Raw genomic sequence first — 19617 nt, forward strand, 5'->3', positions numbered from 1 at the left:
ATATATATATATATATATATATATATATATATATATATATATATATTACAAGCACATATATGTTTAACAACCTATTAAAATACATACAAATGCAGGAATTCTACTTTATTAATTTTTTTCTGGGGGAGGACCCCCCCCCCCCCCCCGCCCACTTTTTCCATTCCGACATCTATCAGTTTACAGATGAATCCCTGTTACTTGGTATGACTACAGCTGATTCTGTTCAGTTTTATGTAACGAGTTTTCTGTAATAATTTGAAGAAGTGGCAACAGATTTATTATGTTCAATATGTGAATAAAGTTTTAAAGTGGTTTTTGATTCTATTAATTTTCTAAAAATTGGAATTTTTGAAAGCTGAAATTAAAATTTTTGTTAAGTGTCTTGAATGAAAAATACTCCATGTTTAAAAGTATAAAAATTGTATTAACACTATTAAAGAACAGGTCTTGAGTATTTATTTTACACAAATATTTCCACTGCATTAAAGAGACAAACTGATGAAAATTTTTTTATAAACATGAGGGTTATGATATGGAGGACGGAATGTGACAAAATGAAATAAATAATACAAACATAACAATTAAATGTATTATTTAATTATTAAATACAACAATAAATCATGCAGCACGGTGGCGCAACTGGTAGAGCTGCTGCCTCTCAGCGAGCAGGTCCCTGGTTCAAACCCCGGTCCAGGGGCCTTTCTGGGTGGAGTTTGCATGTTCTCTCCGTGCATGCGTCGGTTTTCTCCGGGTACTCCGGTTTCCTCCCACAGTCTAAAAACATGCATGTTAGGCTGATTGGTAACTCTAAATTGTCCCTAGGTGTGAGTGAGAGAGCGAATGGTTGTTTGTCTCGTTTGTCTCTATGTGTCCCTGTGATGGACTTGCGACCCATCCAGGGTGTACCCCGCCCCTCGCACAGTGATTGCTGGACATGGGCACCGGCGACCCCCGTGACCCAAAATGGAATAAACGGGTAAAGAAAATGGATGGATGGACAATAAATCATTAACTATACAATTAAATTATTAAATACACCATTAAATAAAGAGAAATGTACCTTTAAAATTATTTATGTCGTGATTTATTTATTTATTTAATTCTGCCACCTTCTACCCTCCAGTGGCATCATGAAATGATGTTAACTGTCAGTCTCACTCGTCAAACTCAGTGGGCGGGATTAGGGCGGTTGGTTCCTGAACAGACCTTGACGCCTGATTGGCTGCTCCTCAGCAAGCAAAGACAAATCGACTGCAGATAATGGATTGATCCACAGGCAAGAAAATATTTTTCGAAACATTAGGAAGCGGTAATTGTGTTTACGTGCATTTGGATGAAACCTTTTTTCATACCATGAATTTAAAGAAGATGCGCTTTTACGAGCTGTATGGAGGGAGAGTCCATGAACTGACTTCAGACCGAAGCAATGGATTTCACATGATCAGCGTTAGTCCCGCCCACTGAGTTTGACAAGCGAGACTGACAGTTAACATCATTTCATGGTGACAAACGAGGGTGGAATGTGACAAAACTAAATAAATAAATAAATCATGAAATAAATAATTTAATTGTGTATTTAATAATTTAATTGTGTATTTAATGATTCAATGATGTATTTAATATTTAAAATGATACATTTCATTATTATGTACTTATTTATTTCATTTTGTCACATTCCGCCCTCCATATCATGAGGGGGTCCCTGAAACGTCTTTTCCCCTGTAAGGGGTCCCTGAACCCAAAAAGTTGGAAAACCCCTGACATATTTTTTAGGGGTGCCCTTTATCGTGCCCTGGGCCCTGACTTCTTTAAGCTCGGCCCTGTTCCTGTGATTCTGGGCTTGGCTCATTAATAGATTCGTTTCATTTACCTCCCAGCTCCCACAAGAACAGAAACAATCATGTAAATAGTTTGAGCTTTTATTTGGAAATGACTCTACTGGAAACACTGGGCCGCAGTGGTTTTGTTGTCCGGAGGGTAGAACAGTAGTCGTGGATCTCAGGTTTCAGATTAGGGGCCTCCTCTCAGAGTTAGGTGGAGGAGGTGCAGCAGGAGGAGGAGGCGGCCACAGGACCCAACGATCTCCTTCTGGTTCGGGGACCCCGGACACGACGGGGTCAGGCGGGCTTGAATGGGTTCACAGACGCGGCGGCTCGCGCACGGACTGGGACGCCAATGAGAGCGCGCGCGCGCTAATTAGAAAAACCTGGTGGAGCAATTAAGCGCGAGGAGAGAAGAAGGAGGCAGGACGCGCGCACGCTGAGTGCCTGGGCTCCCAGAGAAGCTTGTTCCCGACCCGGTCCACCTTCTGGGCTTCGACTCCAGAGGAGAAAACAAGAAGTTGGAGGAGTTCAGGAGGAGGTTCGGAGCTGCGCGCGCCGGAGAGCGGTGGGTCCTCCGACTTCTTGGGTGTATTGTTGGGTTTCTTTGGAACTTCTATAGTAAAGTGCACATTTCCATTAGAGTGGGTTTAATCTGCTGCAGCCGCTCCGAGTGTTTCAGGGAAGTTTTTCCAAAACATTTCAGTCTGAGTCAGCAGCTCCTTGTTCCTCTGCACTTCCTTTCCAGAGGATCAAATGTGTGAAGGGACATGGTGGACTTCAGGTGTCCTCCTATGTTTCTGGTTTTGGTTAGACAGGAATGTTCACTCTGCTTTGTCCACATGCTTGTGCCCAAACTCCTCCACCCCCTTTCCTCCTCCTGGAGCCATTAAATCGAACTGAGAAGTGTTTGCACTCACCTGAGCCAGGACCCGTTTTATTCCAACCAAGCATTGTTGGGCGGTGAGCTGTCCTGGACCAGAGGACAACAGGCCAGGTCTGTGTGGTACTTTCCTTAAACACAACTTCTTCCTGTCTGGATCAGTTAGAGGAGACTGCGTGGGTAGAGACATGCTGAAAATATCTGTGTTTTGCTGAAAGTTCAGTCTTTAAGCTGAGCATCACCCAACAAGCAGAGCTGGAGCCGTCGCCTTGAGACCAGTTGTTGAACTTCATGTGTGGATCTGTGACAAATGTGACTTTCACAAAGTTCAGCCGTCGTCGTGCCGTTCAGTTCTAGACGTAAGGTTTCAATAAGTTGAGGCTCGTGAGATGTTTTCCTGACGGGACTGACGGGGACGTCCAACTCTTGGATTCTGACTTGGATCAGTCCCCAAATCTGAGGTCGGTGTCAGTAAATCTGAGGCTTTACGGCCTCAAATGTTTGTAATATGAATGCATTTTATTTTTATTTTTTGGGGGAAAGATTGCATTAGCTTATTGCTAAAACAAAAACTTTTCATGCTGTTGATGAACACTTGATTATTAATTTCATAAATGGAAATGGGAAGTGATTGGAAAAAGGAGCATGTGATGTGAACGGCGCTTCGCTCCAATGGTTAACAGACAGAACATCCTGATGCTGCTCAATAATCCAGGTAGAAAAATATAACAAAGTGAAGTCAGGTCCTCTGGATGGATTTAAAAAACAGAAATAAAATTAAAGAAACTTTTAAAACGTTTCATCTTTTATCCAAAGGACTTCTTCAGTCTGAAGATCTGCAACAAACTCAAGTCTTGTAAATAGCACCTTCTCATAGTGGATCAACCAGTTTGTTGTTGACATCCAGAACTAGCTGTTCACATGATAAAGGAGGAACATCAGACTAACAATGGATCGTTAGTGTGCTGATGACCACTTTCTATTCACAGGGAGCTGAGCGATACTAGCAACAATGGAGGAGGGTGACAGTTGAACACAGAGGCCTCCACCCCTGTTTAATGATGGATGGTTTCTCTTTACAAAGATGGTCTCCTTTTATTCCTCTCAAACCATCATGTGAACATCCCTGAAAGAGTGACCACTGGCCTGGAGAGGAGTGGTTGCAGTATAGAGAGGAACAATGGTTTTCGAGAGGAATGAAGGAGGCCATCTTTGTGAAGAGAACCTGTTCATCATTAAACAGGGGTGGAGGCCTCTGTGTTCAAATGTCCCCCTCCTGCTGTTATTGCAAGTATCACTCAGCCCCCTGTGAATAGCAAGCGGCCATTAGGGCACAAACGATGGGTCTAGGCTGATGCTGCTTTCTCATGTGAACAGCTAGTTAGTCAATAACAAACTGGTTGATCCACTATGAGAAGGTGCTTTTATAAGACTGAGTTTGTTGCAGCTTCTCAGACTGAAGAAGTCCTTTGGATAAAAGACGGAACATTTAAACAAAAATTGGGGATTGGTGGATGAATCTGTCCAGAGGACCTGACTTAACTTTGTTCAACGGTAGAGAAGAATCTTGAATTATGTTGACAGTGTTTCATTATACAAAAACCAGGAGGTTCTTCTCCTTAGAGTTCCCCTTTGATGTCACTTCCTGTTTCACTTTAACTGTGCAAGTTCAACAGAAAATATGCCCGTTGTCATTAAAATAAGAAATATCAGGTAATATGTCAAATTTCTTAAATAGTAAGTTGTTTTTCCACATTTCTGTGTTTGTAGGATTTGCACGTTATAAGGTTTAGCTGTGGTGGCCAACTTTTTCCAGAAGTTGAATCGGTTGCAGATTTAGATCTGTCAATTATGTTCTGCAGTCTAACAAAGTTAAGTTGGGTCCTCTGGATGGATTCACCGAGGGGGGAGAAAAAATAAAAACTTGTTGAAATGATCAGCCTATCGTGCTCAAGAGTGCTGAGTACGAAAGACGAAACGTTGCAATAAGTGTTTTTGTTTTTAATCTGTCCAGATGAGCTGACTTAACTTGGTTATATTTTTCTACTTGGGATTATTGAGCATGCGTCATGATATGTTCTACAAGTTTCACTAAAGTCCCTCCAGTGGTCGATGAACTAACACTACAGATGCAAAGGCAAAAAAAAAAAAAACCTTATCACCACTTTGTCATCAGTGCATTTACAAAACTGCTTAGTTGCTTATGAAGGATGAACTCTTGAAAATTCCCTCATTTTTAGGATTTACCTCGTCTTGAGAACTTCTTCAGCCTGACCGTGATGCAAAGTTGCATATCGCCCGCCAAGCTCAGTGCCAAAGTTTTAACTAATGCTTTAAGTGTTGATCAGTCTCGGCTACTACATCATTTTACCTCAAAATCTTAAAAATGGCAGTTGTAGCCATTTTTGCTTTACTGATGTCAGAGGAAAAGCAACTAACCTTGATGGGTTTTTAAATTTCCCATCAGCTGTTGAATGGAACTGTGGGATTATCTACGCCTCCACGTGTTTCCGTCTCCTTCAGGGTCACAGACGAGCTCCGGTTGTTCAAACGGCTAAGATTCCCACACGTGAGGAACATGTATTTACTTGAGGTTTGTTTCGGAGTTAATGACACCGTGGCTCTGCAGCAGATGAATCCTGGGAATTTGTAACCAGTTTATGACAGACTGGTGGGTCAGAGCTTCAAAAAGTCGAAGCATATAATTTCCAGTCTTCTTTTTTTTTTGTGCTCTCATGAAGTTTAAATTTTTTTTTCCAGTTGGCTCGTCTGGATTCGCCTGTTTACATCGTCTACAGCCTGAAGTTGTCAAAGAAATGAAAAGTGTGACTGAATAAGTATGAAGATGAACTGGTTTTGAAAAATAGTCGCACTTTTAGAACAAGATTCACAAATGCATAAATAGTATTTCAGATGTACTTGATTCAAATTGCACAAGTAGGAATATTATGCGTATTGTAGTCCCCAGTTTATATCGGTTCCGTACCCCGCCCCCGCACGATAAGTGGAAAAACCGTGAAGTAGTTCAAGTTGCGTAAACTTTGTCATGACGGGCCAGGCTGTTATCACTCGTCGCCTGATGCTCCCAATCTCCCTCCTTGTGTAAATAATTTTAAATTTAAATACTGTTATATGTAAAATAAACAATCCATGCTGCATGGATGGTTTAAAATATTTAAATTGTAGCGAAGCACAGCAGGACATCAAAGGGTTATTAACCCACAGCTCTGCAGCACGGAGCAGAAATGTACTTCATCATTTACACTGTAACAACTGAATATAGAAGTTCTAAAATAACTTAACACTACTTATATTTTGTGATTATGACAATTTTATGATGTGACATACTTTTGAATTTTAAGTTGGTACACAAAAGTCGATCGGTGCATCTGGACAGGAACAGGTTAACTAGGGGTGCACCGATAAATCGGCCGGCCAATTTATTGGCCCCAATTTCCTTAATTTTGGGTGATCGCCAATCAGCCAATACCGATTTTATTTATTTTTCTTTTCGTTAACAACAATTGTCTGAACTTCATTTATATTTCAGAACACTACCACATGGTCCGTTAAAACCAGTTTGTATTGTTTCTAGGGTATTGTTCAAAGGGCAGGGGTCTGCAACATGCGGCTCTGGAGCCAGATGCGGCTCTTTGGTTCCTCTGCAGTGGCTCTTTCAAATTTTGACCAAAACTGACATAAAACTGAATTTTGTTATACAAAGAAGGACTAGTTCAGTTTTCCTGTCCTATTTTTTTGTAAATATGTGAACCTGGAGCGAATAAGAGTGAAACATACTTTAACTTGATGCTTCATTTCTTTATATGAAGAACTGGCTGCATAGTTTACATATTTTTTTATTATTTTTTTAATAAAAAAAAAAAAGTAAAAGATAAGAGGTGGGGGGACCTCTTACAAGAATTTGGTCTTTTTCTGTAATAAATGTTAAAAATCATTAGATATTTTTTGTTTTGTTTTACGTCAACCCTACTGGCCACAAAAACCTCTAGCAAATCTAAAGTGTGTCATGGGCTCAGTTGATGACTACAGTTGTAGCAGATTGTTGCGGCTCCGGACACATTTAATTTAGTGAACAAAAGTGTAAAAATGGCTCTATCGTAAATGTTGCAGACCCCTGTTCAAGGGTATGTTTTTCAATAAAATAATGGAAAATTGAAGGTGCATTGTGACCTTATCGCACCCGACAGTGTTTCTTTATAAAACAAAATCAGAATAGTCAGGTCAGACTTTATTTAGAGATCGATGATCGGCCAGAAAACTACGATCGGTGCATCCCTCTTTCATGAAGCTGCTGCAGCCGGAGGAGAAAAAATGGGAAGGAGCTTCCCCAACACATGGTGCTAAATCATTAAAAAATGTATTTTAAATAAACGATCTATGGCTCATGCATCAGCCAATTGTGTGTCATGTCCAATCTTACTTTAAAAAAAACCTTGATAGAGTGAGTCCGTGATAAACAAACAGTGAAGTAGCGAGGGACTACTATATAAATTGTCAAATACACAAATCGCCAGTTGTGGAGGGATCAGCTTGCTGTGAATGTGACTTTTGAGATTTTCTCCAAATTCAAAGATATTGCTGCGTTCAAAGCTGGGACATCTCGGCGTTACCAAATTTACCGAGGTATCCGAAAAATACACGTTTTTAACTTGGCACAATGGCATTTTCCGGTATCTTTGGCAAAACAATTCTGAAAAATATTTTTCCAGTAGTTTTAGCTGTGGAAGTATAATCCACCCTGTCGCAACACACACACACACACACACACACACACACACACACACACACACACACACAGTAAATGTTAATTTTGTGGACTGTACAGCTGCAGTAAACGTCAAAAGTGGTTAGATTATTTCCTTTGTAGAAAAACTGTTACAATGCAATTTATGTGCACACGGTATTTTTACTTGTGCAATTTGACATGTATATCTCAAAAAAAAAAACCAAAACCTGCCTTTTTTTGAATGTTGTTGTTCACTTGGATCTTGTTGTGTACCCATGGGTGTGACTACTTGTACGACTAATTTATCTTCATACTGGGAGCTTTTTGATGAGTTGCGGGGAAAGCAAATAAAAAAGTATTTATTTTTAACTCAAAGATGCAGTGTGGGAACATTCATTCTGAAAATCATTAGTGACTGAGTCCGTTAACTATGTAATTATCCCCCACCATTTAGAAAAATTGTCTGTTTATGCTTGCGTGTGTCTGTTGGCAAAATGACTCATGAACCACTAGATGGATTTTAATACAACTTTTAAGACTATGCTGAACTGCTGTACCTCTGCAATAGATTACATTTAGGAGTTGGTCCAAATCAAGATGGCAGCCACAAATAATCATTACAGTAGTCCCTCGTTTATCGCAGGGGTTTGTTACCCTGCCCCCCATAAGTGAAAAACCGCAAAGTAGGAATACAGTAGGCCAAGTACAGTAAACTTTCTTACCATGTCAGGCTGTAATTACACTCACCTGTTGCTCCCAATCTCCCTCCTTGTGTAAATAAACAATTTAAAATGTAAATACTGTAATATTTTAAACAAACAATCCATGCTGCATGGATTGTTTGTTTAAAATATTACAGTATTTTAATTGTAGAGAAGAGAAGCGCAGCAGGACATACACAGCAGCCAGAGCAGAAATGTACTTCTTGGATCAGTTACATTGAAACAACTGAACATAAATTTATAAAATTATTACAAATAACTTTTAACACATATTTTATGATTATAACGATTTTACGACTTGACATACTTTAAATTTTAAGTTGGAAGACAAGCCGATCGGTGCATCTGGACAAAAATGGGTGTACATATGGTTATGTTATGGTTTTAATTTTACTTATTTGTGGGTGTACACAGGCTTATGTCTTGTGTAATGTTCTCATTTTTACTTAATTTTTACTTTATTTTACTTTACTACTATTCGCACCTTATGTCGAAGCAAATTCCTAGTTTGTGAACCTCGTTCATTGACATGGCGATAATAAACTGATTCTGATTCTGATTCTGAAAAAAGGGTTAACCCTTCACGAAGCCGATGCAGCCGGAGGAGAAATGTGGGCGTGGCAGAGAGCCGCAAGTGGCTGAGAGTGGAGATCATGACAGGCTAGAGGGAGGGAGCTTCTCTGTGCACCTGTGGGCTGCACGCAGGTGCTAAATATTTCAAATTATTTAAAATAAACATGGCTCATCCATCAATCAGCCACTTGTGTCATGTCCAATCTTTTTTTGAAAAACCGCGATAGAGCGAGTCATCGTAAAACGAATCGCGAAGTAGCGAGGGACTACTGTAGTAGCTATCAGATAAATGACTGTAACTCTGTTTTGAAGATGTACAATTAAATTTGATTTACCTGCTGGGAGGTGCAGCACATATATGGACATATGGCAGTATCTTGTGTGACTGCCTTTTTAAATTTATGTATTTTTTTGACCAGCACATTACACCATTTTTCAATCTAAACTAATTTTTAATGTTCAGGCTCGAGCAGCGGTGAACTTTGAATTTCTTTATCTCCTTTTGGCTTAAAACTCCCTTGGCTTGTAACTTAGTCCTAGATTTTCCATGTAGTGTTTAATACAAAATAAAGCTTAGATTTAATGTAAATTTGTCACCATCCTGAGTTTAGATTCTAATTATTGGCTTTGTTTTTTAATAAGAGGCTGGATTTGGTTGGATTCTTCTAATAGAAAGCAGCTCTGTTCGTGTGGTTGTTGGCCGTGTTGTCGGTGATTTAATGGTATCATTTCAGGTAAATAAATTCCTGAGTGAATTCATTGTTTTATTCCAATAATTCCTGCAGTCCAAACCCTCAGCAGGTCTCCTGGCAGCTCGCTGCCGGCCGCAGCTTTGACTTTTGAAGCTGCTGAGGCTCGGCATGCCAGGGAGCTGTGGAAAGTGGGTTTCACCAAACCACCACCAGATATTTTGAGCTCTCACCAACAAAATTAACTCTCATTTGTTCAAAGTCTAAAACAAATATCTGCATGTGTGACTTCCAAGAAGAAAAACGCTGTTGGCTGCATTTCTTTGCGTTGTTACTGAGACTTACTGAGACTTGGAATATTTTCATGTGCTCTTTAAAAATCTTTTTTTTTTTTTTTTTAATCACTGTAGTTTGACACTTTTGGGGGTTTTATTAGCCCAATTAGAGGTATTTCTGTAATGGTAAAGGCTTATAAAGTTCACTGACGAGAAGTTGGGAACAAATTGTTTTAACCAATTATTCATGTGGTCTATAAAAGAAAAATGTTCATTAATTTCCTGGTACAAAAGGTCTCAATGTCTCGTTTTGTTTATCAAGACTTTTTAGACCCTCAGATGTTCAGATTAAACCCTTTTTTTACAGATTAAAAACACAAACCAGGGAGGACGTTTAGGGGACAGAAAAACTTTCAAATCTTGACATCAATGTTGATGCTCAATAATTCAGATAAAAACTCCAAAGTTAAGTCCTGGACGTGCTTTTTTAAAAAAAAATAATTTTTTTTATATAACCGTTTTGTCCATCCAAAGGACTTTATCAGTCCGAGGAACCACAACAAACTCAGTCCCATAGGTGTCTTACTCATAGTGGGCCAACCAGTTTTATGGCGATGAGATAGTTTCTGGATTATTGAGCATGAACTTTGATGTCTTGAACCACTTTGGCTATGGCTGCCTCAGCAGAGTGAAATGTTTGCCCACAGAACAGTACACCACCCATGTCTGAGTGAATTCTCATTCTTGAAGTGCAAAAAGACAAAATATATATTTTTTTTATCCGTAGTAAACTGTTTTGAGTATTTTAACCGAAGAAATCTGAAAAATTTGGCTAATTTGTTTTTAATAAATTTTATATCACAAGTTAAAGGCAAGCTTGTAGTCGATAGGTCGGGGGTTCGAATCTCTGGAATGACGATTAAAAAAATGTTGTTTAGAAAGGTGAAACACCCACACCTGCCTCCCTCATTTGTCCCACTCTAGGCCCCTTTAACCCCCCCCCCCCCCCCCCCCACACACACACACACACACTCACACAGCTGTTCACCAGGCTTCTTGGATTGCAATAGCTCTGTGGTTGCGTTAGGAAGGACATCTGACGTAAAAACAATTGCCAAATCTTCCATACGAGTTTGCTCGCTGTGGCGACCCATGGGGTGGGGGGTGGGGGGCTGTAATCCTTTGAGTTCAAAGGTCACAAAGCTTGAATAAGTTGGGTTCTGTAGAGTTGAAACAATTTTCAACAAGCCACTCAGTTGTTTGTGGCAAAAGCATTTTTTAAAAATGGTTTTGTTGTTGTGAGAGGAGTCGTGCAACATTGACACCCCCAATGACTCCTGAAGCTCGTTGCGCAAAACCACCTGATCATCTGCGTACAATGTTACAGCATCTGTTTCTGTACAAAGTTTCAAGCCTGTCTGTGGGGAATTCGGTTGAAATTGGAGCGTCTGTACATGGTTAGTTGTGCTAATTTGGTTTTATTGCAGATTTTTGGTTTTACATATCCTAAACTTTTAGTCCTTAAGGCCTCTGATTGTCTTACTACTGACATTCCTTCTCTTTCAGCATGTTGTCGGACAGAAGCAACCGTCCTGTTGGTTTGATTCTGTGAAGCATTGAATCAAAGACATTTGTCTCCAGTTAAAAGCTACACACTATTTCAGTCCTAATCAATGTTTCTTTACAAGTTGTCGCTTTTGTTAAACCTTAAAGTTGAAACATTATTCTGAAGAGACGCCTAAAAAAATCAACAGGTGAAAGCCGTATCAAATCAAAACCTTATAAACTGAATTTAAATCATGGGGCTCTGTATTGTGTCTTATCCATCAATTATCTTTAACCACTTCTTCTTTTCTGGGTCACCGGGGGCACTTGTACCCAAGTCCAGATGTCACTGCGAGAGGTGGGGGATATCCTGAATAGGTCACAAGTCCATCACAGGTTGACATGGAGACAAAAATTCACACTCATCTTAGGCCAATTGGTTGCTCTAAATAGTTCCTAACATGAATGTTTTTGGTATATGGGAGGAAATCTGAGTACTCTCAGAAAAACCATACATGCACGGAGAGAACATGCAAACTCCATCCAGAAATGTCCCAGGCCAAGATTTGATCCTGCAACTTTCTTGTTGGGAATTTGTAGCTTTAGCAATTGTACCACTATACGGAGTCAAATATTCATCTAACCAATCTTTACTATTCATTCTTTTTAATCCAGACCTGATTTAGCGCTCCAGTGTCCTCGGCACCATGAGTTGGAGTTTTCTGACGCGTCTGCTGGATGAGATCTCGAACCACTCCACCTTCGTGGGGAAGATCTGGCTCACCGTGCTCATCGTCTTCCGCATTGTGTTGACGGCTGTCGGCGGTGAAACCATCTACTACGATGAGCAGAGTAAATTTGTCTGCAACACCCAGCAGCCGGGATGTGAGAACGTGTGCTACGATGAATTTGCGCCACTCTCCCACGTCCGATTCTGGATTTTCCAGGTACGCCGTATAGTAACTTGCAATTAATGCTCTTGGAAAAGGTCTTACTGAATGACCCTCATCCTCTTCCAGGTGATCATGATCACCACCCCAACCATTATGTACCTGGGCTTTGCCATGCACAAGATCGCCCGCATGGACGACTGTGAGTACCGACCCGTTAGAAACAAGAAGAGGATGCCCATCGTCAGCCGTGGGGCGGTGCGGGACTATGAAGAAGCAGAAGACAACGGAGAGGAAGACCCAATGATTGCAGAGGAGATCGAACCAGATAAACCAGAAAAAGTAGACAAAAGTAAGAACTTTATTTTAGGATGCGCTGTAAAGCTGACAGATCTAACACACAAGGGTTTTTTATTTATTAATTCCTCCATTTCATACAAATGTGTAAATTTTAGGTCAAGTATCTGAGTCTTGTTCTCAGTTGATAGTAGAATGGCGGTGGCGCCACCCAAGGGGGCCAGTGGGATGCCAGCTACCCCTAAAACATTAGTGTTGTCCCCCGCTTTGGCCAGAGTTTTGAGTTTTTGCTTGAGTATTTTTTATTTCTCCAAGATATTTATGATTAGTAGAACCTCAAACTCAACGAGCCATATTTTGGAGCAATTGGGAATTAAAATAAACATTATTAAAAATATATATATACTTCTAAAACTTCTAATTCCCTTGAATAAGAACAGGTCTAAAATTAATATCCTCAACATTGATAGGAGCTCACAGATGTTGTATTCATAACTTTTTTTTTTTTTTTTTTTTAATAAATTTAAGTTTATTTTTTCCCCCCCCCCCCCCACCACCAAAAAAAAAAAAATCTCTCACACACAGTTTGACATTCTTTTGTGGCTTTTAGTTTATTGTGCCACCTCAAGACTTTCAAAGTCCCCCCCCCCCAACCCCCACACACATGCTGAGGTAAGCTAGATGCATATGCGGATTGCCTTATTGATCCTCACTCGGGGTTTGTTACAATTTTTGTTTTTGCTATAAATGTTTATGAACACAACCTTTTATCTAGAAGTCTGAAAACTTTGTTTAATTTCCTCCTCGATAGAAGACTAAATCAGTCTTATTTTCTTTTAAGGCTCAGAGAAAAAGCATGATGGTCGTCGGCGGATCCTGCGTGATGGCCTGATGAAGGTCTACGCCTGCCAGCTGTTCTGGCGCTCCACCTTCGAGGTGGCCTTCCTGTTTGGCCAGTACGTGCTCTACGGCTTCGAGGTGATCCCTTCCTACGTCTGCTCACGGTCTCCGTGCCCGCACACAGTGGACTGTTTCGTGTCTCGGCCGACAGAGAAGACCATCTTCCTGCTGGTGATGTACGTCGTGTCCTTCCTCTGCCTGCTCCTCACAGTCTTGGAAATCATCCATTTGGGGGTCGGCGGCGTCCGGGATACTTTCCGCAAGCGAGCGGCTCTCGGCTCGCGATCTCGCCGCCTGCCTTCGGCTCGCTCCATACCCACGGCCCCGCCCGGATACCACGCCACCATGAAGAAGGAGAAACTGAAGGGAGAGTTGAGGGACTTGCCCATGGGCGACTCCGGGCGAGAGAGTTTTGGTGATGAGGGTCCCTCAACCAGGGAGCTGGAGCGGTTGAGGAGGCACCTGAAGATGGCGCAGCAGCATCTGGACCTGGCATACCAGGTGGATGAAGGAAGTCCGTCACGCAGCAGCAGCCCAGAGGTCAACACGGCTGCCCAGACAGCTGCGGAGCAGAACCGCCTCAACTTCGCCCAAGAGAAGCAGGGAGAGTCAACCGAGAAAGGTAATTATGTCACCGTTTGGGTTGTTGGGTTCAACAGATTTTGTGGAGTTTTTTTTTTTTTTAACCTGAGTTTACTTGGACTCTGTTCAGTTGCACAAAAAACTTTTTAAAATAACTTGCAGACCTAATCATTCCTGAAGTATTTTGAGTTGGCACCAAATAAACAACTTTTTTTTAAATCAAGAATCGCAGAGCTGCAGCTGCCGTTGGTTAACAAAAAATAACTCTAAAGGTTATAAAACAGCTAGAGGATTTATTAGCAAATGATGTATTTGTATAAAAACCTGCACAGGTTTCAAGATAAGAACACCAAACTTTGATTAAAGCTGTAAATCTTCAACCAGAGAATGTTGGGTTGGAAGGCCAATCCTGTCGTTCGTGGTGCTTCAGGTTCATGAATTTCATCTTTAAAGTCCTTCAATAAAATGAGGGAAGTGGTCAACGGGAAACGTTAAAGCGTTCAAAATGCCTTTAATTTCATGTTTGTGAAAACTAGTTTGACCAAGAAGCTGGAACCGAACCTGGTCCTCGTCTGCTGTGGGTCCAGAACAGTTCCACAAAAAACTCAAAGATGTAAGCTTATAATAAATACATTTACTGAATTGAAATTATGCAAATGAAACCAAATGTTTACATACACTGTATATACAAACATTATTTTTTTGAATTTCACTATTTGACATTAAATCAGATTAAACATTTTCCTGTTTCAGGTCCGTTGTGGGGGGGATGACTAATAGCGTTAGCTTCAAAGCTAATAATGTTAGCTCCAGGACTAACGACAATAGCTCCACTGCTAGCTTCAGAGCTAATAACATTGGCTCCAGGGCTAAGAGCATTAACTTCAGAGCTAATGGCGTTAGCTCCGGGGCTAATGGCGTTAGCTCCGGGGCTAATGGCGTTAGCTCCGGGGCTAATGGCGTTAGCTAAACATCACAAGTTGATCACTTTTGATCATTTTGACTCGTATCTCGTTCATAATGAATAATAAAAAACATAAATTTATTGTCATGTTATAACTTTTAGCCTTGACTTATTGTTTTAGTCTCTAACTGTCTCTAATTGGGAGAGACAATTAACACATTCTCGAGTAATGACAAATCAGTTGTAGTCATACACCAGTAAAATAATGGTGACATCCTTGGGTGAAAAATTTAAAACTTATTTCAGTAAGAGTTCATCTGCCACAAATAACAATTTTTAGTAGAATAGAGTATCAACATGTTAAGTCCAATATGTGCAAGTAGTCGGATACTTTTAAATCAAACCTCAGCCATCCAAAATTTGTGACTCAGTCCCAGAGAAAATTTGTGGACAGAATTGAAAAGGTGACCTACCAAGTGGATTCAGTTCTGTCAGGAGGAATGAGAAAAACAACAAATTATTAAAAGCTCCTGGAACATAACCAGGAAATATCACTGTATGTCATTTTTCTGTGCTGCTGATCATCCATGCTGCTGATTTCTTGCCTTTAAACAGCTATATTCATACCCATCTGCTCATAACAGACTCATGTTCAGGCTACTGTTTAATACATTATTATATTATAATATTGTTTATCGTATATCTTAAGAGTCCAACTCATTTACAAAAATGGGGCCAAAATTAAAACCTTTTTCAAACTAAGGGCCAATTTCAGAAACTTTATTAACTCAAGTCCCATACCCAGCTACTAGGCCTGTCACGATAACGCATTTTGCTGGGTGATTAATTGTCTCAGAAATTAATTTGATAAACGATAATATTGTTTGAAATTTGGCATTTAGTGTCAAATTAAATAAAACTAGTCACATCTTTTAATCATCTTTTGAATGCTAATTCGTTACATCAAAAAAAGGTGAACTTCTTTACACTTTATAAAATTTTTTTAAAGTGATTCTTTTGCACACGCACACACAAACATCAATAATGAGAAAATGTTTGTCTTTCATGTTTTTAGTATTTGGTAACTTTGCCTTCAAACCGTCTGACTGGGGTCAAATGTTTTTGGTTAGGGATTTAGAAGTCTTAACAGCTTTCCCTTTAGGCTTTATGATAAAGAATCAGGTTTTCTCTGAAATTCAAACGTGTATTAGTTTGAATTTGTGGTTTTGGACATTTTTCCTTGATGTAAATGTTTTTTTTTTTTTTTTTTTTTTTTCTACCAGGAATCCGTGCCTGAGCATCCTTCTACTCCTACTGGCCTTAAACATGAAGGGGGAGCACATATGGGATGCAGTCAGACCACTGAGGGAGGTGTGCGTGTGTGCGCGCACGAGTGTGTGTGTGTCTGCGCACGAGTGTGTGTGCGTACGAACGAACGAGTGTGTGTGTGTGTGTGTGTGTGTGTGTGTATTATTAGTCAGTAAAAACCCAGCTTCTGACTGAGCCGTGTTGTGATGCACGTTTCATCTTCACTACACGAAAACTTGACATCCTGCCACATCTGGACTTCCTGCTTCAGCTGAACGGTCTCCCAGATGTTTCGCCCGGCTCACGTCGGACCACTCCAGACTCCTCGGGTCCTTCTGGCCGAGCAGTCACTGTTTTGTTTCACCGAGGAGGGTTCTCTCTTTGCGACCCGTCACTGAATCGTACGGGCTGTCTGTCGAGGCTTGTTCTCGCAGCGCAGCCTGGGGTTGAGTCTCTCTCAGAGCGCGTGCCATCTTTTTTGTTTGTTTTGTTGAAGAAGGTTGGCCTCACCCGTTCCTGAGCAGTGACTCCCAACAGATTGCGGTTCAGTGAGTTCATCTTTCCATAAATGTTCAATGTTTCCGCTCCAAATCAGCCGAGATCTGTACCTGGGCAATGCTTGAATTCTTCTTTGAGGGTGTGGGGGGGGAGAGAAACAAAGTTGTGCAGAAATGATTCTCCATCAGTTAAAATATTCAGTGTTTTTTAATCAGCGCATTTTATTCAGCATCATATAATCCACGTCTCACTTTACAGCTTCAAATAATAAACCTTTTCCTGGCTTTAGACAATATTACAAAAGCATCTCAATCACTTTAAACATTTATATTTTTTGCATTTTAATTTCTTTCTGGTGACTGCTCTCAAAATAAACATGCTCTTTTTTTTTTTTCCCTCTGTGCTCGGGGACCAAAAAGTTGTAAAAACCAAAGTATTTAATCTGCGGCTGCAGACGAGCCAAAGATTCGATGAGTCAGCGATCTCTCTGCTCACTACAGTTTTACTGCGATGCCACATTCCACTTCAGATATCCTTCAGTGCTTCCTGTTTCATTCTGCTGCAGGTTTTGTAGTTTTTGTAACTGTAGAGATTTATTTTGTCTTAAGAATAAAATAACGATATTTGGATTAAACAGCTTTGCTCTGAGTCGTTAACTTCTGTGAGAAACGTTTGCTTTTGTTAAACAGAATGGGCGATGATTGAAAGTTTTGAGTAGTTTGTCCTGCAGTCCCATCTAGAGGAACATTTGTGGAAACTCATCAGGATTTAAAGTTGAACAGATGCTTTTAAATGTTTATTTACAAAAGATAAATGGCAGAAATGCCCCTTTTAATTTGACAGACTTGTAATGGTTCAAATATTAAAACTTATTTTGCTTTGGAAGTGTAAACCATTACAAAACGGTGAAAATTTTGCATTTAACTTTTTTTTTTTTTTTAAATGTGTAAATATTTGACTAACACAGGTTCATGGTTTCTTGCCTTTTATGATGAACTTTTAATTTCACTTTATTTTTATATCCTTGGTATCGCTGTGGATTTTCTTTCGTGTTTGTAAAATTTAACATTTTTAGAATAGATTTCCTGAAATTGAACAATATATAAAAAAAATTTAAAAAGCCTTTAATGCCAAAAATCATTCTGAATGCTGCAATGTAATTGAAACTAAAACTATAATGAAGCACAAAAATCAATGGAAGGTAGTGGAACAGCAGTTAGAAATCAATAGATGAAGCAGATTAAATTAAAATGCATAAATTAATTAAAAATTTTATTTATGTAATTTGATTATATAAAAATAAGCACTACAACCCTGAAGATGGCACCAATCTCCTATTTGTTTTGATAGTTTATAAACTAGCATGAAGTATCCAGAAGGAAATGATATTAAACGATGTCAAGTCAACTTTATTTATAAAGCACATTTTAAACAGCAGCTGTTACCAAAGTGCTTCACGATAAAAAGCAATGGCTGTAATTTAATGGGGGGGAAAAAAATATGGTACTGAAAAAAAATTAAATGAAAGCATCAAAAGTAAAACGTTAAAACAGAATAAAATGCTAAATCAAATCACACTGTTAAAAACCAGAAAACATGAGATTTTAGCAGAGATTTAAAAACAGGAAGTGAAGTGGCCTGTCTGATGTTGGGGTGGGGGGGGGGACGGGGACAGGTTGGTCCAAAGTTTGGGGCCCATAACTGAACGAACATATGGTTCCAGTTGCTGAGATGAGGGTGCAAGGCCATATGCACTTTAGGGGGTTGGCAGTAGAATTTTAACATTATTCCGATACACAGGGAGCCAGTGAAGGGAGGACAAAAAGGGTAAAATGTGCTCAAAACTACGAGTTCCTGTTCAGAGCGCAGCTGCAGCATTTTGGACAAGCTGGAGAGGAGGTCTGATCTGGTCGCCACAGACTTAAACGTGGCTGTCTGCTTCAACTGGAAGAAGTTTTTTTTTGTCTAAACCAGAGTTAATCTGTTGATTAAACTTGAAGTCAGAGTCTAAAACCGTGATGGTTTTAGACTCTGACTTCCAAGTTTATTCGATTCGTAATCGTAACAGACTGCTAAGATATGGATAGAGTTGAGGTTTACAGGAACAGGGTCAGAGGTCAGCAACATTTTTACTGAAAAGAGCCACTTCTGCCACTAAATAAAATTTATCTGGAGTCAAAAAACTGCTTATCAACTGGTGGCCCATGGGCCACTTAAGAGGTTGTTGGAGGAGGGCTTTTCTGATCAGTTGGGGTGACATAAAACATTAAAAAATAAAAAATAAATTTTACATTTTAGGGTAAAACATTTATACGGAGTCTACAGGCTTATGTGAGTCTTTTTTTCTGACTTAAAATCAAGAATACCAGTGTGAAGTAATGAAACGTAAATTTAAAGTATGCATTTTGCTGGACAAGTTATTGATTTAATTTTTTTGTTTGAAAGATCCACTGTAAGCCTGGAGGTTGGATAAATGAAATGGTACCGTATTTTTTGGACTACAAGGTGCACTAAAACCCCTTTTAATTCTCTCAAAAATCAACAGTGAGCCTTATAATCAGGTGCACCTTCTTTATTAATAATGGTTGTGCTAACTGACCTTGAACCCATTTTATGTGGCTATTGTGAATGAGTTGAATAAAGTTTGACTCATCTGTTTTGTTTTGCTTAATGCGCGTTATAGTCCAAACAATACGGTAACACATTTTGCGCCTTGCACTAGTATCTTTCACAAATTTACAGAAGATTAACCAAAAAAAAAAAACTGCTAAAACTCATTTTCTGTTGTAGGTATAAAGAAAAAATTACAGTATCACGTTAGTTCCGGTCAAAGCTTCAAAGGGCCTCAGATGAGAGACTAAAGAGCCGCATGTAGCCCCGGAGCCACAGGTTGCAGACCCCTGAGTTAAACACGATGACTTCAGTTTTCTGATCATTAAAACTTAACAAGTTTGAAGCCATGATGTCATCGAGACATTATAACA

The 19617-nt window shown here is 39.8% G+C and overlaps 1 protein-coding gene across 1 annotated transcript; it reads left to right on the plus strand.

The window, feature by feature from the left end:
• The first annotated feature begins 2018 nt into the window (after positions 1 to 2018).
• LOC119428883 (gap junction gamma-1 protein) lies at positions 2019 to 17062 on the plus strand. Its single transcript, XM_037696577.1, has 5 exons — positions 2019 to 2388; positions 11930 to 12201; positions 12274 to 12496; positions 13283 to 13963; positions 16111 to 17062. Exons 2-5 carry the CDS (start codon positions 11962 to 11964, stop codon positions 16122 to 16124), a joined length of 1158 nt encoding a protein of 385 aa, XP_037552505.1. The 5' UTR covers positions 2019 to 2388; positions 11930 to 11961; the 3' UTR covers positions 16125 to 17062.
• The last annotated feature ends 2555 nt before the right edge of the window (positions 17063 to 19617 follow it).

The sequence above is a fragment of the Nematolebias whitei genome, chromosome 23, assembly GCF_014905685.2.
Source record: "Nematolebias whitei isolate Nwh7 chromosome 23, NemWhi1, whole genome shotgun sequence".
NCBI classification, from domain to species: domain Eukaryota; kingdom Metazoa; phylum Chordata; class Actinopteri; order Cyprinodontiformes; family Rivulidae; genus Nematolebias; species Nematolebias whitei.